Here is a 19,658-nt window from a genome sequence, read left to right on the forward strand (position 1 = left end):
CACTGGCCTTTAGTCTGTTAGAAAGCATACAATGGCTACAGATGTTCAATTGGCTGAATATCCACTGATGAGGTGAGGCTCCAAATGCCCACCCTGCTGACTGAGGAGGGCTTGGGGTAGGGCAGGGTGGAAGACAAAGGTGGCCTTGGGGGATCTCAACAGATTAGGAGTCCAAGAGAGGTGGTTCTTACTGAACTGCTGCTGCCAGTCAGCCAGACCCCCCAATGGATCCTCAGGCCCAAGTTAGCCCAGGTAATGGGCTTTGCCCCTCCTGGGCAGGGGCCAGAAGCACTGAGCAGAGGAGTTCCAGGGGTTCTCAGCAGGTGATTTCCTCTGTCACTTGGGAGTAGAAGAGGACAGCTAACTGCAACTTTCAGAGAAGGTTTGCTTTGTTTCTTTAAGCCCCAGATCCCTTAGAGGCGAATGGAGAATGGATCAGGAAACTCAGGGGCCAGGTCAGTGGAGTCCTCAGAGGGTCCGGGGGCAGCACACCTTGCTTAGCACATCCAGAGTCCATCTGTACTCCAAAAGGACTCCCTTCAGCCAGGGCCACCGTGAGAAGGGCATACAGACAGCGATCAGGCAGGTGGTTCCAGCAGGCCTCTGGTGGAGAGTGGGCCACCTTTGCTGATGTTGACCTTCCTCCAAGGGCAGATGCACAGCGTTCTCAGGAAGGGGAGGGGTGGGGGTAGAGGACAGAGGACCTGAGCTGGCTTGTCTCCAGCAAAGCAAAATAGAGCTTGAAGCTTCCCTCAGCGTCACAGCCCCAGTAGCTGCTGCATCATCTCTTCCTTTCCTAGGAGGGACCCCCATGGGAACAGAACTTGCTGGTCTGATCTGGCCTAAGCTTCAGCTCTGGCTTCTGGACGCTGAGTCTGAGCCAAGGCCGCTCCTGAATGCATGCGGGAGGATGGCAGCCTATAGCTGGCCTCTGGGCTATCCATAGCCTGGCTTGGGGGAGGCCCTTGCTGGGACCAGCCCCATCCCCAGGGATGTATATAAGGTGACTTTGCTCCATCCTGGGTATTTTGATGAGTAGGTGGGTCTGCAGCTTCTCTTTCTGGTTTCAGATATGGTCTCTGGGAAAAAACTGGGGTGCTGGAAGAGTCTAAGTTCCCTCAAATGGATGCTAGCTCCCTGATAAGGAAGACTAATCAGGACAGGATTGTACCAGTTGGGAAAGGACTCTGGGGGAGGCCTAGCTTGGTGCTATGGAGGTGGTGGTGAAACCCAGGAAACCAGATTTCAGAGCTCCTCAGGAAGGGGCCTGTCATAAGCACTGAGCTCTGAGCCCAGGTGGGCCCACTGCCAGAGGAGGCTCCATTAGCTTCTCCTGAAACCCCCTCCTTCAGTCCAAAGGCTAAGCTGAAACCCGAGAAGAAGTCAGGACGCAAGCCAAGGAGCGCTGGGGACAGTGGGCCACAGAAAGAACTGGTGATCCCAGGGATTGTGGATTTCGAGCGGATCCGCCGGGCATTGAGGACCCCCAAGCCCCAAACTCCTAGCACCTACTGCTTTGGACGCCTCAGTCACCACTCCTTCTTCTCCCGGCACCACCCACACCCTCAGCATGTGACCCACATCCAAGGTAGGGCCCAGCTGGTTGGGGTGGGAGCAGAGGGAGTATCACAAATTGGTCTTGAGAACTGGGAAGGAAGAATTGATGGCAGAGCCCACTTCCAGGCTGGGGCCCAGAGAGGATAGGGGCCAGGATCCCAGGGCTGCCAAGAACCCAGCCAGGACTGCACTTGGTGGGCAGGAGAGAAGCCCTCCAAGGGTGGGTGACAGGTTCCCTACAGGATTCCCCTGACTGCTGGGTTCTCCCATTTTACAAATCAGAGAAAGGGGTAAGTTCTGTCCTGGAGCAGTGCTCTGTTCTCTAAGTCCTCTAACTTAGGCCATGTCAGCCACTCAGCCACCCAGCCAGCCATCAAATATTTCTTGAGTGTGAACTATGGGCTAGGCACTTTTTTAGGCCTTGGGGATACAACAGTGAACAAGACAGACATGGTGGCCGCCCCCCTGGACTGACCTCCAGTGGGGAGGGATGGGAGATGGGGAAGGTGTCAAGTGCCCAGGCTGCAGTGGGAAGATTGCTGTTTTTAAAAGGTGGTCACAGAAGACATGGCCATTAACATGACGTTTGAGTGAAGGACTACATAGGAACTGTGCACACAGCAGGGGGAAGGATGTCTCAAGCAGGTATATCAGCAAAAACAAAGGCCGGGAGGCAAGAGTGCTCCCACTCTGTTGGAGCAGCAGCAAGGAAGCAGAAGCTGGTCTGGCTGGAGTAAAGCAGGAGAGGAGAACGAAGAAGGCATCAGGGAGACAGTGGGCCCAAGTCAGCTATGCATCTGGGCCACTACTGTCACCATTAAGCCACCTTCCTGAATCAGCTGGAGCCCTTGGAAGGCTGAGAGCACGGAAGTGAGATGTTTTAGCAAGGTCATCCTGGCCTCTGTCTTAACTGTGGCTTGGACCAGGGGCTAGAAGTGGAAGACTCCATGGCTCTATCCTGGAGATATGTGGAAGGTAAAGTCAGTAGGACTCGGTGATTGATTAAAAGCGGAGTGAGAGGAAGAGAAGAGGCAAGACCGACTTAGATTTTTGGCCTGAGCATCTGGGAAACTGGAGTGCATTGACTGAGACAGGGAAATCAGCGGAAGGGCCACTGCAGGCTTCGAGGGAGTCAGGGGTTTGGTCTTGGATGTGGGAGGTGGGTGACGTGAGATGCTTTCTAGACCTTCAGGTGGAGGTGCAGGGGAACAGTCGGATCTGGTGTTCAGGGCAGAGACACAGATGTGAGAGCCATTCGAGAGGGGGTGTTTTAAGTGGTGGGCCTGGGTAGGATCACCAAGGAGTCCATGTAGGTACAGGAGAGAAAAACCTGGGGACAGGTCCCTGGGGACCCCAAGATTAAGAGGTTGAGAAGATGAGAAGTCAGCAGAGGAGATGAGGAGAGGTAGTGAGCCGGAACAAGAGTGAGGGGTCCTGGCACCAAAAGGGAAGTGTTTCAGGGAGGGGAGAGCAGCCCTGCTAGGTCCTCACCAGGCCGGTCTTCAAGCCTCACTATCAATACTGATATAATAATCACCCAGGGTTAGCCAGAAGGGTCCTCACGTGTAAACGGCCCCTACTACCTCCAGGCCACCCTGCATGCAGCCTTGCACAGGCTGACTGATAGCAGTTTTCTGTAGAGGGTGTGGCTCAATCTCTTTCCCTGTGATGTGAGCCCGGGCCTTGCCCATCACGAACTGTGACTTAATGCCCTTGCCCCAGCATTCTCATATTTAAGCTGCCTACCTACCCCTGTGTACTCACATCAGCAGTTTGTTGCACTGTCATAGGAAATCAGAAGATCCTCGGGACTAGGGGCCCAGGAAGCCTAAGTTCTTGTCTCACCTCTGCCCAACTCACAGTGTGGCACTGAACAGGCCCTTCCCCTGTCCATTCTAAGTTCCCCCTGTGGGTGAGGTGGTCTCTGGTCTAGGTGGTTGCAAGGCCCTCCCAGCTCTGATAATCTATCAGCCTGTGGTTACTGGAAGAGGTGGAGCTGGAATCACCCTGCCCTTCAGCCTCTTCCCAGCCTCCTGGAGCTCTTAAGGTCCACCTAAGCCTCCCTTCCCACAGCCTCTAACCCTTTGCAGATCTCACCGGGAAGCCTGTTTGTGTCGTCAGGGACTCTCCAGCCCCCTTGCCTGAGTCGACTATCTTTTCCGGCTGTCAAATGGGGATGCCAACCATCTCTGCCCCCATTGGAGACCCACAGTCTAATCGGAACCCCCAGCTTTCTTCTGGTGGGTACTTGGACCATACCTCCCTCTACCCTGGGGCTCATGCCTCTCCCCAAGGCTGCCTCCCTTGGGTGGGTGCCCAGAAGGAAAGGGCCATTGCTCTTAGGTGAGTGAGGTCTGTTGAGGGAACCCACTTTTTCTCCCCTTTCCTTGGACAGCCTAATCTCTGCATTACTCCCCACCCAGCAAGTCCTAGCCAGCAGAAATGCACCCCTGCTTGGATTTGAGGTGCTTGAGGAGTAATAACATGCAGAGGGCAAGCAGATGTTGAGCCTGCAGTCATGTGACTGGCAGCTGTAGGCCAGAATGCTATAGGAAATATTTAGTAACTGGTGTGCTCAGGCCTTGGCCAACCAGAACGATCAGCCACAGTGCTGGCTTGGCGTTCCAGAGGTCTCCACTCTGCCCAGCGTTATCCTTTCCTTGACTGAGGTGCTGGAAGCCAGTTTGGTGGGGACAGGGGAGAGATCCTGGAGAAGGGACTGGGGCTGCCGGTGCAGGGCAGACAGACTTGGAAGGCTGGCTGCGGCTCTCTTTGCCACCCTCTCCAGGAATTAGTTCGATTTCTTAGTAACAGGCCCATTCGTATCTCCTCAGCTTCAGTCTTGGCCTCAGGAACCTAAAAGAGACCAAACTAGATGAAACCATGTGCATCTTGGCACAGGTAACCAAATGTTCTCCAGCATCCTCTAGAAATGCACAGGCTAGGACATCAACATCAGCCCTTGCTAGAAGGAAAGCAACGCCCCACCCCCGCACCTCACCCACTGCCACAACCACCACCCATGGTGTGAATCCAGAGCCTTCTCCCTCCAGGGCACTGCCTGCCCCTTTCCCTTTAAGATCCAGGCAGGGAGGCCAGGAAGGAGAGCAGACTCCTCTACCAAGGCCTGGTGGCACAGGGAGGGGAGGAGGGCCCCTGACTTCAGTTGGCAGGACCTTGTCCCCTCCTCCAGAAGCCTGGAAGAAGGAGTTGAAGGACCTGGCTTCCCGGGTGGCCTTCTTCACCAAGGAGGATGAGCTGAAGAAGAAAGAGGTGGGTGCGGAACACAGGAGCTAGTCTGGGAAGAGGTGAAACAGATCCTTCTCTGAATAAGGAGATCCCTCCCGAGTCAGTTCAGCCTACCAGAGGTGGGGTAGAGGGGACTGATTCTTACAAACATCGGGGGAAAGGTCACAGTGAGGGAGAGAGCACACCTAGGTGGAGAAATCCAAGCAGGGGTTTTAGGACAGGCAGCACTTGGGGGCCTGCGATATCTAAGTGAGATGTTCACAAGGGGACTGAGGAGTTCCAAGCAGAGGCACCTAGCTCAGCAGCTCAAAAGCTGGCAAACTCAGGGCATCATCAGAAACCAGGCTATAAGTGGGCAGCAATGGGAAAGGTGGCAGGGGGGTGGGTGCAGACTTTGAATGTAGGGAGGAGCAGCTTGTTCTTAATCTCCAAACTTTTTCGTATCTAATCACATAAGGAGCAGAGAATCTCAGAAGGTTTTCAAACATGGTAGGGGTGACTCCGTGGGTGCCATTTGATGATAAAACAGTAAACTCACCTGAGAGGCAGCTCAAAGGTGACTGGAATTGCTCTTATGACAGTCTGCTCCTGCCCCTTGTCTTGGGCAACCAGAGTGGGCAGGCAGAGGCCCGGCTTCTCATTCCTGCTCACAGCTAACTCACTGTGGCACTCAGGACAACTCAGCTAAGCTGTCTGCGTCTCTGTTTTCCTATCTTTAAAATGGGGGGAAGGATACTACCAGTCTTAACTAGAATTGCAAGAGCAGGAGGCCCCAGGCCCCAGGCCTCTCTGGGACAGACCTGGGGGCAGCTGAGCTGGAATTAAGGTAGGCGGTGGGCCCTTGCTGCAGGATGCTGTTTTCAAATCTCTGATGGCTATGGGGAGGAGCAGCAGGGAGGATCTGCCTGGGAGGAAGAATGAGAACCACCTGCAGGCGTCCAGCGATCGACCCTCCCTTACTGAGTTCAGGAGGAAGAGTTTTTGCTAGTTTGAGCATGATAGCTGAGAGTGGAAGGGCTGGCTGCCAGAGAGTGGGCTGGGGATGCCCAAGGAGGGGGTCTAAGGCAGGTGGCAGGGAGTGAGTGGCAGAGCTGGATGATACCCTAGGACCCTGGCAATGCTGTGATGCTGGGATATGGGGGGCAAAATGCCCTGGGGATTGTGACCCGGCATCCTGCTCCTCTCTTCCCCTCGGCCCTCTTCCTCCCCTCTTGCTGACTGCCTGGAGTCTCTGGCCACTTTTGTCCCAGCAGGAGGAGGAGGAGGAGGAGCCTCTGCGGGAGCAGGGCGCAAAGTACTCAGCGGAGACTGGGAGGCTCATCCCCGCTTCCACTCGGGCTGTCGGCCGCCGCAGATCCCACCAGGGCCAGCAGAGTCAGTCTTCCAGCAGAGATGAGGGAGTCCAGGCCTTCCTCCTTCAGGATCAGGAGCTGCTGGTGAGGACCCAGTTCTGCTCCCAGGGTCCTGGCTCTCCATATTAGGAGTCCTACAAACCGCTTTAGGGCACGGCCCCTCCCAGGGATACTGATGCCTAGGACCGTTAAGACCAGAAAACTCCAGCCTTGGGGAGCCAGCAGCCAGGGCTATGACCCCCTGCTGCCTCTAGGTTTCCATGTGAGTCCTTGCCCCTCCCTGGGCCCTAGTTCTGTGATCTATCCACTGGAAGCATGAACGCATTGCTATCGAGGGTCCCTTCCTGCTGTGGCATTTGCTGAGTTAGTGAAGGGAGCTGCAATGGTGGGTTGAAGAAGGAGGTCCTGCCCACCATAGCAGGCCACACCCCACAGCCTGGACGGCTAGGCCCAGCCTAGTGTCCACACGCAGAGAGGGGCCTGGCTTGCGCTTCAGTGAGCACAGAGCCCACCATGCTCATGTTTCCCCAGCAAGGCCTGAGATGAGTCCATGCCTCATCCCGGTGGGTGAAGGCATCAGAGGTCCCTGTGAAAATGCATGGATGTCCTCCAAGAAAGGCCAGAGGTAGAGCCAGCATCCTGCCACCTTCCTTGTGACCAGTGCTGTCAGGCACACACTCCCTCTGAAACTTTGCCACAGTGCAGTCAAGTGGATAGAGCAGACAGGGCCTGGCACCCCCATGCCATGGATGGGGAGGCTGAGGCCCTGCCAAGTGATAGTCCATGGGCCAGGTCCCCTGAGGCGGAGCAGCATAGCCAGGACTAAGGTGCTTTCTCCACCATAGGGCAGCCTCACCTCACCTGGAATTAGGTTCTCGGGTCCTGTGGGGAGGGGGCACAGGGCAGGTAAGTTGGATACGGAGAATGGAGAAGGGCCCAGGGGCAGGTCAGGGTGGGTTAGCACGGCGGGTGGGCATCTGGGGATGAGGGTGGGCCCCTAAGCAGACAGAGGCCTGGGGAGAGGCCCAGCCCAGATTCCACTCTGCTGAGGATGAGGCTGACCTGCTGGGAACCAACAGGCCCCTCCAGGTCCTGGGATGACTGACCGCCAAGAGCTGAGGGGGACTCACTTCCCTAGGACTCCAGGGCTTCCACCTTTCACCTCGGGCCCCAACTCCAGCCTGCCATAGCTACAGCCACCAGCAGCAGTCTGGCCTAGGGAGCCCCCATAGCCCATCCGAGACAGAGCTGGATCTTTTCCTGATGCTAACTGACTGGGGAACGCAGGGGAAAATGAGCCCAGAGGTAGCAAGATGTCAAAGGCTGAGGATGCAGCAAGGAGCCAAGCATGCCCACAGCTCTGCAGGAGGGAACCCGGTGCTGAGCAGTTTGCAGAAATGGCATGTGCTGCCCCTCAGGCTGCACTCTGGGCTTCCCCCACCCCTTTTCCAACATCCCCAGACTCTGGGACTTTTGGTGTGTGGCATACCTTGGGGTTCCTGAAATCCCCACACCAAGGCCCTGGGCATGTGGGATTTGGTGTGTCTCTGAGGAGCTGACTGGCCAGCTCTGACCTTGGGCTTCCCAGTGAGGGGCCCTAGAGAATAACCAGCCAAGCAGGCTTCAGGGATGTGGGGTCCACAGAGCCTTCCGCTGAGGCTGCGTTTTACCACCAGCTTCCTGCTAGCATCCCCTCTCAGGGCCTCGGACTCTCCACCTGTCCAGCAGGAAGGTTAAGAATCTTCCTCCCGGACTGTCGTGAGAGAAAGCCCTCTGTTAAGTGCAAAGGCCAATGTGGAGGAAAGGCATGGACTTCGTGGGAGCAAGTTTAGCCCAGCAGACACCTCTGAGAGCCCACTTTGGGGGAAGGGTTCCCTTGGTGCCCTCCAAACCTACATGTGCCTGTACTCTGTGCCTGTACTCCTGGCTGGAATGTGCTGGCCTCCTGCCCACAGGTCCTGGAGCTCCTGTGTCAGATCCTGGAAACAGACTCCCTAAGCGCAATCCAGTTCTGGCTGCTCTACGCTCCGCCCAAGGGTGAGGACACAGCGCTGCAGTGCTCTCTCAGTGGAGGCTGCCAAGGTCCTGCCCTTGATCTCTGGTTCTGCAGTACTCAAATGTCACTCAGCTCCCACCCTGGAGGGGGCCTTCCACGGAGGCTTCTCTGGTTGGTTAGCCCCAAAGTAAACCTTCCCAGCTGGACAGCATCTCTGCTTCCTCCTCCCCAGTTCCTCAGCAGGATTTCCTTACCCTTGCTCCTTACCTCAGCTCCTCTTTCACACTGACCCCAGGCCTAGACACCGGGGAGGAAAAAATCCAAAGACTGTACTTAGCAGACACAGCCCCTCACACATTGCAGTGGGAGACCCACACATACAGGTGCAAGTGTACACACATAGGGCTACACATGTGTATACACATAAACACATGAATACACACATGGACACACTGGGACAGTGGGTGGGGGGTGCATCTGAGTAGAAGGGTGAGGAGTGATGAGAACCAGGAAGCTAACTGGAGAAGACTTCCTGGACAGGAGAGTGAAGGAGAAGAAGGAGGAGGAAAGCACGTCCCCAGTAGACTTCCCAGCGTGGGCCTGGGGATATGGTGGGCAGGAGGGCCGGGCCAGCTAGGGCCGAGCACAAGGCATACACATCCTTATGTGGCAGGACAGGGATGTGAAAGGGCTAGGGGCTCTGCACACATGGGCCAGGAGAGAAGGGGGAGGTCTCCTGAGGGGACCCGAGGGCAGAAGGTGGGATGCTTAGAGAAAGCTGCCCTGGATGGAGGCCCTGCTTCTGGCCCCACCACAGGGGCAGGAAGGGGGCTGGGGGCTGAGGACTCTGCCCCCGGGTTGTGCTTTCAGAAAAAGACCTTGCTCTGGGACTCCTGCAGACAGCAGTGGCTCAGCTCCTTCCCCAGCCCCTAGTCTCCATCCCTACAGAAAAGCTCCTAAACCAGCTCCAAGATGTGCACCAACCTCCTCAAGAGAAGCAAGAGCCACCCTGCAGGTGGGCCCCCACCCCGCCCCCGCCCTTCTGCAGCCTTCTGTCCTCCCAGGTGAGGCCAGTGGGACCTGGAGAAGGGAGCCTGGTGCTGGCCAGGGCCTGGGTTGACTGAGTCTGTCCTGGAGGCAGAGGCTCAGCCCCTCCCCCAGGGATCTTCTAGTGCTACCCAAGCCACTTCAAGGCCGACACAGCCAGAGCAGCCCCCGAACTGCCAGGGGTGGGGAGACCCCGAGGGGGCCACCAGTGTCAGTTTTAACCAGCTGGGCTGGTCTAGCCACATCTAGCCCTTCAGAAGCTCTTTGGTCTATGGGAAGACATGAGTGGAGACAAAACGCTAATGGAAGACAGTGCTTTTATACTAGTACTAAGTGCCGTGGTGGCTGGAAGAGAAAGATTAATTACAAACTGGGGTAGGCCTGACAAAGCAGGTGAGTGGAGCCTGAGAGTCAACAAGGCCACACGGAGCAGCAATAAGTTTGCCTAACACCGCTGGGTGTTCCACGGTTTTCTAGTCCATCCAACAACCCACTGAGGCAGTATTAGCTCCATTTTACAGATGGGAAAAACTGAGGCTCAGGAACAATAGAATGGCCTTCCCAAAGTAACCTGACTGGTCAGCAGAAGGGCTGGGATTCAGACTCGAACCCGACTGACTCCCAAGGCCAGCAGCACTCAGAGTCGCCCTGGGAGCTTGTTAAAAATGCAGACCCCTAAAGATTCTAACGTAGCAGGCCAGGGTGAAGCAGGGTGGCCTGTATTTTCAACAGTCACCTGAGTGCTTCCAACAGTTTGGGAAAAACTGATAGGAGGGGTAGGATTTGATTGAGCAAATGAAAGCGTGGGAAAAGGTCATCCTGGGAAGTGGGACCAGCCAGGGCGAAGGCATGGAAGTCAAGAAGGTATACAATTGGGGAATGCCAAGTTTGGGGTGTCTGGAGCATGGGTGGGCTTGCTGAGAAGACGCAAGGGTAGGGGTGAACTGAGGTTTCTTGAAGGCATGGGTTCTTGCGTGGCCTTGGACTTGGTGTTCCCTTCCACTCTGAGAGAGCAGAGGAGGAACGGCATAGTGAGGAAGACAGGCTCCACTGTGACCTCGGGCAAACCACCTCCCAGCTGCGATCGTCAGCTTCATCCATCTCTCAAAAGAAGCCCCTCCCAGAGTTGTAGGGAGGGAAAATAACATCAGGCACATAAAGAGGCAGGGAGAGATGTAAAGCCCAATACAAGACAGAAGAGCATCTTTCATACTTTTAATTCATTTGAGACGCAGGGTTCTTGTCTTGCCCACTCAAAGGGAAGTCCACAAGGAAAGCAGTGGAGCAAGTGAGTGAGGGCTAGGGGAAGGGCTGGTGCAGAGTCCATGCCTTGTCGCTCCAGGGACAGGTGGGCCTTGCTTCCCAGTGGAACTAACTGCAGACAGCAGGGCCGCAGTAGTCTGGGTCTGGCCTGGGGTGACACAGGAAGGCCACCTGGGTGCTAGCCACGGACAGATGTTCTCTGGTCCTCCAGGAGGGGTGACTCTTGCCTCTCCCTGGAGCAGACAGCTGACTGCACCTGCACCACCTCCCCACCTCCCTGTCTCCCCTGCCACCTGTGGGGTCAGGTTTCCAGCATGACCTTCCCAGCCCCTTCTTTGTATTTGGTCACAGTCAATCCCCGAAGAAAACGAAGATGTCACCTTTTTCAAAAAGTGAAAAACCAGGTAAGATTCCAAGTAGTGGGTCATTCGGGGGGTCACCAAGGCCCACTCTGGCTGGATTTCTCAGGGGATTCCAGTCAACTTGGAGATGAGTCCCTGCCCAAGGAAGCTACTCATTTCATCTATTCATTCACTTATTCATATTCATTCATTAACAAATATTTATTGAGCACCCACGATGTGCTGAGCTCTGGGGATCATTGAAGAAGAATTCAGACAAGTTCCTGCTGTCACGGAACTTATATCCCAGCAAGGAGGAATACAGACAACAAATTAAAACACCTGGGGAGGAGTGGCGACAGATACTGTAAGGAGAATAACAGGGCTCTGTGGTCAGTAGTGAGACAGACTGGCAGGTGGGGAGAGGGCTCCTAGAGCTGAACAGCAGGAAAGATACAGCTCTACCCAAGTCTAGGAAGAACCAACCAGCAAAGCTCCCACCTCTTGGTGTGCTGGTGGAAAAGCAAGCAGACCATGGTGGCTGGGGCCTTCTGGGTGAGGGACAGTGGTAAGGAAGGGATGAGACAGGTGGGAGGAGCTGGCCCGCGGTAAAGGCCAGGTGTGTGCATGGGTGCATAAGGGTTATGAGCAGGGTGCGCTTGCCCCCTCTGGCTACTGTGTGCAGCATGGACTATGGGGGACAAGAATAGGTGAGGGAGACCAGGAGAGGCTGCTGCAGGCATCCCAGTGCCTTAGACTAGAGTGGAGGGCGGGGGTGGCAGCAGGCTGGAGGGGAGAGAAGAGGAAACACATCCTCAATGTATATTATTCTCCCTGTTTAGACCATCAAGAGTCCAGAGTGCCTGGCAGAGGGGCACAGAGTAGGTATCTCATTGATATTTGTTACTTGGATGTTGAAAAGAGAGGTTGGATTCCATTCGCTCCATTCCTCTCAGGTTGGATTCCCTCCTCAGTCACTAGCAGAGCTCAGAGCAGAAGCTGGGCATGACTCAGGCCTTCCCCCTCAGCACTCACACATCCACACATCCACACATCTACCTGCAGCTCCCAGGTGGGGGCCCCACCTTCCTGGTCCTCTCCTGCCTGCTGTCTCTCCTCCCACTAGAGTACATTGGAGAAGCTCAAGTCCTCCGGATGCATTCAAGCCAGAACACAGAGGAGAAGACATCGAAGCCGAGGGCAGAGAGCTGAGGGACCCTAACACCTTCCCCTGCCTTGCTCAAGAGCAGCCCTAAGGGTTCAGGGGTGTTTCTGTCTCCACCACCTTCATAGCAGTACCTGATTCCCTACCATGAAAAGTCTACTGAATAAAACCTGTCTTCCCTGGGAAAGGACAGTTCTGCTCTCCTAGCAGTGGGAGGCCTGTGCTTGGGGTCACCGATTCCAGGAGAGAGCTGGGCTACACGGAACCATCCCCACTCCCCACTCCCATGGGAAAGCCCGAGTGCTACCTCCACTTGGGGCTTCCCTGGTTCTTTTATGTTCTAGAGAACTGAAGGGCAGATGGCAGTTGGGGCACCCTGAGAAAGGGGCTCTGCCCCTCCTGGAGCTAAGACACATAGGACTCTGGGTAGGATAGAGCAGAGGTCGGGGAACATGCAGGCCTCCTTAGAATGATCACTGTTGCCAATTACTGAGTTTCTGTTTTTGTGTGTGCTGGCCACAGAGGCAGCGACTTAGGTAAAAGCTGGTGATGAGCACATATGTGCTTTATATGCAGTACATATCTACACACATGCAAGTCAAACTTGTCCAAAGTCCTACAGTTTACTAGTGGCAGAGTCAGGATCCAAAGCCTGGATGTCTGGCTCCAGAATCCCTGCTCCTAAAAACTGCATTCTGCCTGGGTGCGGTGGCTCACGCCTATAATCCCAGGACTTTGGGAGGCTGAGGTGGGCGGATCACCTGAGGTCAGCAGTTCAAGACAAACCTGACCAACATGGCGAAACACCATCTCTACTAAAAATACAAAAGGTATCCAGGCATGGTAGTGGGTGCCTGTAATCCCAGCTACTCAGGAGGCTGAGGCAGGAGAATCACTTGAACCTGAGTGACAAAGGTTGCAGTGAGCCAAGATCATGCCAGTGCACTCCAGCTTCGGCAACAGAGCAAGACTCCGCCTCTGAATTCAAAACAAAACAGAACTGTATTCTACTGCCTTACCCATCCTAGCCAAAAGCTGTGGTTACATTTCTGAAATCATAAGATCTAGAAAAGACTCTCTGGGAAGTCCAAATGTCTTCCATGACATTTCTGCAAATTCCCTGGAAAATTGGGGTGGGAGGAGGCATTGAGGATTTACAAGGTCATGGTCCCCTGTGGCTCTGAGCTGCTATTTTACTGGCTTAGATCATGAAGTAAGTGGACTTAGTTACATGGATTGTGGCTCCATTCTATTCTTGCAACACTACCCTACCTTACATTCACTCAGATGGATTCCATACCTCTGGGTTTTCCCAAATACTCCATTCACACAAAACTTTTCTGTGCAGCAGGCTTCAATCAAGATTAGTGGATGGATAGGGATTTGCTGTTAAGTAAACAGCTTCATGTTCAACATTAAGCCACCTTGTTTTTAAAGGCCCTCGCCCCTCTTCCACCGGGGTTGTCTCCCCAGTGGCAGTGCATGTAAGAATGTTGTGGCCATGTTCAGGAGAGTCTCTAGGCCCTGCTCCCTAAGGTGCTCCCTGTCCTCTTGGGTATCCAAGTGATTTCTCATTGGGGTCAGGATGCCATGGCCACTTCCTGGTCACTCCTAAGTTTTCTGTGTCTCCAGGCCCTGGAAGTTCTCTTCTCCCTTTCCCCTGATTCTCTCCCTGAAGTATGGAGACAGATTTTCCCTTTCATCTTTTCTCTGAAGGCTCTAGGTCCTTCTTGGGACCCCGTCTCCTTAGCCATGGAGGTAGCCCTTGTTCTTGGCTGTCCAGGAATGTGAAACCTAGCACTGTCCAACCAGAATCCCCTATCCCTTCGCACAGTGAAGCAACCTCATTGTCTAGGGTGATTCCTAAGGTTTGTTGTCTCACAGACAAGGAAATCAAGGACACGGACACACAGAGAATGAGGTTAAGAGTGGAAGTTTTAATAGGTGAAAGGAAGAGAAGAGCACTCTGCTGCAGACAGGGGTCCCAGAGAAATGGGTTGCTGGGTCCATGGTGAAATGCAGGGGGGTTTATAGATGAGGTTGCAGAGGCAGTGTCTTATTTACACAGAGTGGGAAAGATTGGTTGGACCATGTGTGCCTTTGCATAGAGCACAAAAAACTGGTTAGGGCTAGGTGTGCCACTTGCATAAGGTGATAATTTCTGGCCACCCTCACCCTAATCTTTTATTACACAGGACTCTGCCTGGCCTGTGCCATGTTGCCCATTCCTTTACTGTACACATGAAAACAAAAAAAGGGAAGATGGAGCCTCCATGTTGGACATGCCTGGCTCCCAGGTAGTCCTTTTCTATTGGCACAGCTGCCAGCAGTATTCCCCTGTACAAGCTTCCAGCTTGCTTATCTATGCTTGCAGCTCGATTTTTCAGGCTGCTCTTTGTTAGAAAAAAAAAAATTTATTGGACTGTTTTTTGTTAAAAGGGAAGCTCTGCCAAGGATTCTTTTGCCCTCACTATCAGCCTAAATAATTTCTTTCTACCTCCTGTATCAACAGGACTGGTCACAGGTAGGATAAGCATGTAACCCAAGCTGGGCCAATCACATTCTGTCCTTGGAAATGTTTTTTGTGGGGGAAGGAAGGTTGGAGTTTCAGAAGATTCCATCATTGTTCCATGGGGACAAAGTCCTGGATATAGTCACACTCAAGGCTCCTGATTCTTCTCCACCCTTCCCCATATGTGAAGCAATGAAATTCCTTCTCCATCCAAGAGTTGATTTTTATGTGTATTTTTCTACATAAAATTTATCACCGTAACCATTTTAAAATACACAGTTCAGTGGCATTAAGTACATTCACATCACTGTGCCACCATCATTCCCATCTGTCCACAGAACTCTTCATCTTGCAAAGCTAACACCATGCCCATTAAACAATAACTCCCCATTCTCTCCTCTTCCAGTTCCTGGCAACACCATTTTATGCTCTGTCTCTATGGAATTGACTGCTCTAGGTACCTCACTTAAGTAGAATCATACAGTATTTGTCCTTCTGTGACTGGCTGATTCACTTAGTATAATGTCCTCACTATTCAGCCATCTTGCAGTATATGTTAGAATTTCCCTCCTATGAGCCTGTAAAATCAAAAGTGAATTAGTTACTTCCAAGATACAATGGAAGTATAGGCAGTGGGTAAATGCTTCCATTCCAAATGGGAGAAATTGGTCAAAACAAAGAGGCACAGGCCCCCAGGCAAGTCTGAAACCCAGAAGGGCAGTCATTAAATCTTAGAACTCCAAAATAATCTCCTTTGACTCCATGTCTCACATTTAGGCTACACTGAAACAAGAAGTGGGCTTCTAAGTCATTGGGCATATCCATCCCTGTGGCTCTGCCAGGTACAGCCCACTTGGCTGTTTTCACAGGCTGGCATTGAGTGCCTGCAGCTTTTCCAGGCACGAGGCACAAGCCATCAGTGAATCTACCATTCTGGGGTCTGGAGGACGGTGCCCTCTTCTCACAGCTCCACTAGGCAGTGCCCCAGTAAGGACTCTGTGTGGGGACTCCAATACCACATTTCCCCTCTGCACTGCCCTAGTACAGGTTATCCATGAGGGCTCTGCCCCTGCAGCAGACTTCTGCCTGGACATCCAAGCATTTCCATACATCCTCTTAAATCTAGGCAGAGACTCCCAAGCCTCAACTCTTGCCTTCTGTCCACCTGCTGGGCCAATACCACATGAAAGCCACCAAGGCTTCTTATGGCTTGCACTCACTGGAGCAGCAGCCTGAGATGTATTTGGGGACCTTAGTCATGGCTGGAGCTGGAGTGACTGGGACTCAAGGTGCCATGTCCTGAGGCTGCACAAGGCAGTGGGGCCCTTGGCCTAGCCCATGAAACCATTTTACCTCCTAAGCTTCCAGGCCTATGATGGGAGGGGCTGCCATGAAGGCCTCTGAAACTCCCTCGACACATCTTCCCCATTGTCTTGGCTATTAACATTTGGCTCCTCTACTTATGCAAATTTCTGCAGCTGGCTTGAATTTTTCCCAAGAAAGTGGGTCTTTCTACCACATGGTCAGGTTACAAATTTTTCAAACTGCTATGCTCTGCTTTCCTTTTAAATGTAAGTTCCAATTTCAGACCATATATTGGTGAATGCATATGAGTATATGCTGTTAGAAGTAGCCAGGACACCTCTGGAACACTGCTGCTTAGAAATTTCTTCCACCAGATATCCTAAATCATCTGTCTCAAGTTCAAAGTTCCACAGACTTCTAGAGCAGGGGCACAATACTCTCCATCTCTTTGCTAAAGCCTAGGAAGAGTGACCTTTACTACAGTTCCCAATAAATTTCTCATCTCCATCTGAGACCTCCTCAGCCTGGAATTCATTGTCCATATCACTATCAGCATTTTGGTCACAACATTCAACAAGTGTCTAGGAAGTTCCAAACATTCCCACATCTTCCAGTCTTCTTCTGATCCCTTCAAACTGTTCCAGCCTCTTCCTGTTACCCAGTTCCAAAGTTGCTTCCACATTTTCAGTTATCTTTATAGCAATGCCTCATTTCTCTGGTACTAATTTTCTGTATTAGTCCATTCTCACTTTGCTATAAAGAACTAACTGAGACTGGGTAATTCATAAAGAAAAGAGGTTTAATTGGCTCACAGTTCCACAGGCTGTACAGGAAGTTTATGGAACTGGGGGATTTGGTTAAATAAATGGTCATCTAGCCATACTGTGGGGTACTGTGCAATCATTAAAAAAGATGTGGCTGGGCACTTTGGGAGGCCGAGACGGGCGGATCACGAGGTCAGGAGATCGAGACCATCCTGGCTAACATGGTGAAACCCCATCTCTACTAAAAATACAAAAAACTAGCCGGGCGACGTGGTGGGCGCCTGTAGTCCCAGCTACTCCGGAGGCTGAGGCAGGAGAATGGCGTAAACCCAGGAGGCGGAGCTTGCAGTGAGCTGAGATCTGGCCACTGCACTCCAGCTCGGACGACAGAGCAAGACTCCGTCTCAAAAAACAAACAAACAAACAAACAAACAAAAAAGATGTGGCTGGGCATGGTGGCTCATGCCTGTAATCCCAGAACTTTGGGAGGCTGAGGTGGGCGGATCACCTGAGGTTGGGAGTTCAAGACCAGCCTAACATGGAGAAACGCCATCTTTACTAAAAATACAAAATTAGCCAGGAGTGGTGGTGCATGCCTGTAATCCCAGCTACTCAGGAGGCTGAGGCAGGAGAATCGCTTGAACCTGGGAGGCGGAGGTTGCGGTGAGCCGAGATCGCGCCATTGCACTCCAGCCTGGGCAACAAGAGGGAAACTCCATCTCAAAAAAAAAAAGACGTAGTTCAACGTAGTTCACGGTGCAAAGGTGTTCGTATTATATTGTTGTAGGGGTGGTAGAAGTGGGAGCAGATCCCAGATGACGTGTATGCATATAGTATTAATAATATCCACCCAGTGTGTGTGTGTGTGTGTGTGTGTGTGTGTGTGTATAGACACGCACAATCTTGCACATGCACACATCTGGAATGGATGACCAAATTATTAACAGTGATTATTGCTAGGTAGAATTATAGATTTTTTTTCTCAGGTTGTAAAATTTTTCAATAATGAGCATATATTTCTTGCATAATTTTTTAAAGGAGAAGATTTGTGGTGTAGGCCCCAGAGATTTCTAATCCGTGGCAGCTGGGTCCCTGGGACTGCCCCAGCTACATTTCCACCCCTTCTTGCTCTTTCCCTCCTCCCCCACACCCCTACCTTCCCCCAAGCCTTCAGTCTCCTGAAGCCAGGTAGGGAGCAGGGGCTCTTTGGAAGAGCCCACAGAGTTCCAGGTCGAATGGTCCAGGCTCTGTGCCTTCCTCTCTTCCCCTGCCTGCTGTGTCATTTCAGGTGGAAGGCCTGGAGGTTCACCAGGAGGGTAAATCAAGAGAGGGCCCAGAGGCCAGTCTATTTTCCAGGAACATGACGAGGCTTCAATTGCCCCTCTTCTCCTCTGGAGGAATGGGAAGGTAAGTCTCCTGCTCTCCCTGAATCCTTGCCATCCCCCTGATCCCTTCCCCACGAGGAGCTTTCAGGCCTTACTAGCCCAAATGAAGTCATAGGCTGGAACCTCAAGGAGGCAATCTGGACACAGAGGACAGCCATGGTGAGGACTTCCCAGGCTCTTTGGACAAGAGGGTAAGGAGGACTCTGTGCAACACTGTCCCTACTGACCCCAAGGACAAGGAGATGCTGGAACTTCAGGGGGCTTCCTCCAAAAGGACGGGTGTGCTGGCCCCTGGCTACGGCTTGAGGAAGCTTGGCAGACCAGGGCAAGGGCTCTGGAAGGCAGTCGGGGCTGATAGGCTAGACTCTAGGTACCTGGCTGTCACTGCGGCAGGGCTCTGCCAAGCATGGGGCAGGTGTGGATACAGCCTTGAAGTCAGAGCGGCCTGGAGAATCCCCTCCAGGGAAGAGACAGGCAGTCTGGCACCCAGGCACCTGCACCCACCAGACTCCAAACAGGAAACAGTTTAGGGCAGGAAGGGATAAAACCATTCCCATATGGCCTTTCCCAGTGGGCTCCTACAGGAAGTGAGGGATGTTTCGGAGGCTGTGATGGAAAGAGGGCCCTTGGTGCTGTTCCTCTATTTTCACCCGTGAATCCTTTCATTTTCTCAGTTTCCACCAAAACAAGCAAAAATCCTGACCCATAAAAAGCCCTTAATTTGGGGAGTGGACATTTCCAGATGTTTGGGGAGACAGCAACACAAATTTAATTGAACCTTATACATATTAGACAACATGCATCCTAAAAAGCCCCCAGCCAAAGATAGATGGAGAGGCTGCCCTCTCTGTGTTCCCACTGCCACAGGGGTAGGAGTCTCCAAACCATTTTCTCCTCGGCCTTAAGGGGAGGAGTAGGAGTAAGCTGACAGGAGGCCCTTTTGCCAGCTTCACCTTCTCTCAGTGCCCAGCAGGGTAGATTATTTTACTCCATGACACAAATTCTGCCACTGCTTAGAAGGTAAAAGTGGTTGTAGTCATTTTGCTTTCAATGATGATCTCTTTGTTCTGTGGTTGCCAAGATTCCTTTAGAGAGCCCCTCTTGTTGCTTTTTTGTTTTTGAGACAGGGTCACACTCTGTCACCCAGGCTGGAGTGCCATGGCACAATCACAGCTCAGTGTAGCCCTCAAACTGCTGGGCTCAAGGGATCTTCTCACTTCAGCCTCCTAAATAGCTGAGACCACAGGCGTGCAACACCACACCTGACTAATGTTCTTTTTATTTTTCGTTGAGACGGGGTCTTGCTATATTGCTCAGGCTGGTCTGGAACTCCTGCCTCCAAAAGTGCTGGGATTACAGGCATGAGCCACTCTGCCCCACTGGCCTCTAGTTGCATTTAAACAGGTTGAGAATTTCACAAATTTGAATCACAAAAGATTTTTTTTCTCCTGAAGCACTAACCTGAAATAAAGTGTTGTCCTGCAACTTGGGCCTCAGGGAAGCAGGAGATTCAGTAGCCAAGAAACCAGTGGCAACCCTCTGCCCCACCTGGCAGTGCCGCAGCAGGGCATGGGTGGAAAGGTGGAGGGACAGGAGACAGCCGCAGTGAGCTGTGCCCCCACACCCAGTTCTCTTGCTACAGCCCAGCCCTCAGCCTTCGAGCTCTGTCTTCATTATCCCCTTCCCATAAATCAGAGAGAGAAAAAGAAACACACACACAAC

At 52.8% G+C, this 19,658-nt stretch overlaps 1 protein-coding gene across 3 annotated transcripts; it reads left to right on the plus strand.

Annotated features, from left to right (window-relative positions):
• On the plus strand, positions 1-12,152 carry TBATA (thymus, brain and testes associated). Of its 3 annotated transcripts, none has more exons than XM_030940757.1 (9): positions 1-72; positions 1,353-1,588; positions 3,648-3,797; positions 4,751-4,830; positions 6,057-6,242; positions 8,114-8,195; positions 9,025-9,169; positions 10,816-10,868; positions 11,932-12,152. In XM_030940757.1, exons 1-9 carry the CDS (start codon positions 32-34, stop codon positions 12,015-12,017), a joined length of 1,059 nt encoding a protein of 352 aa, XP_030796617.1. In that variant the 5' UTR covers positions 1-31; the 3' UTR covers positions 12,018-12,152. The 3 variants fall into 3 exon arrangements, with proteins under 3 accessions (XP_030796617.1, XP_010361155.1, XP_010361156.1); XM_010362853.1 differs by having other exon boundaries at positions 6,060-6,242; XM_010362854.1 differs by having other exon boundaries at positions 4,754-4,830; positions 6,060-6,242.
• The last annotated feature ends 7,506 nt before the right edge of the window (positions 12,153-19,658 follow it).

Source organism: Rhinopithecus roxellana, chromosome 11 (genome assembly GCF_007565055.1).
Source record: "Rhinopithecus roxellana isolate Shanxi Qingling chromosome 11, ASM756505v1, whole genome shotgun sequence".
Classification (NCBI taxonomy): Eukaryota; Metazoa; Chordata; class Mammalia; order Primates; family Cercopithecidae; genus Rhinopithecus; species Rhinopithecus roxellana.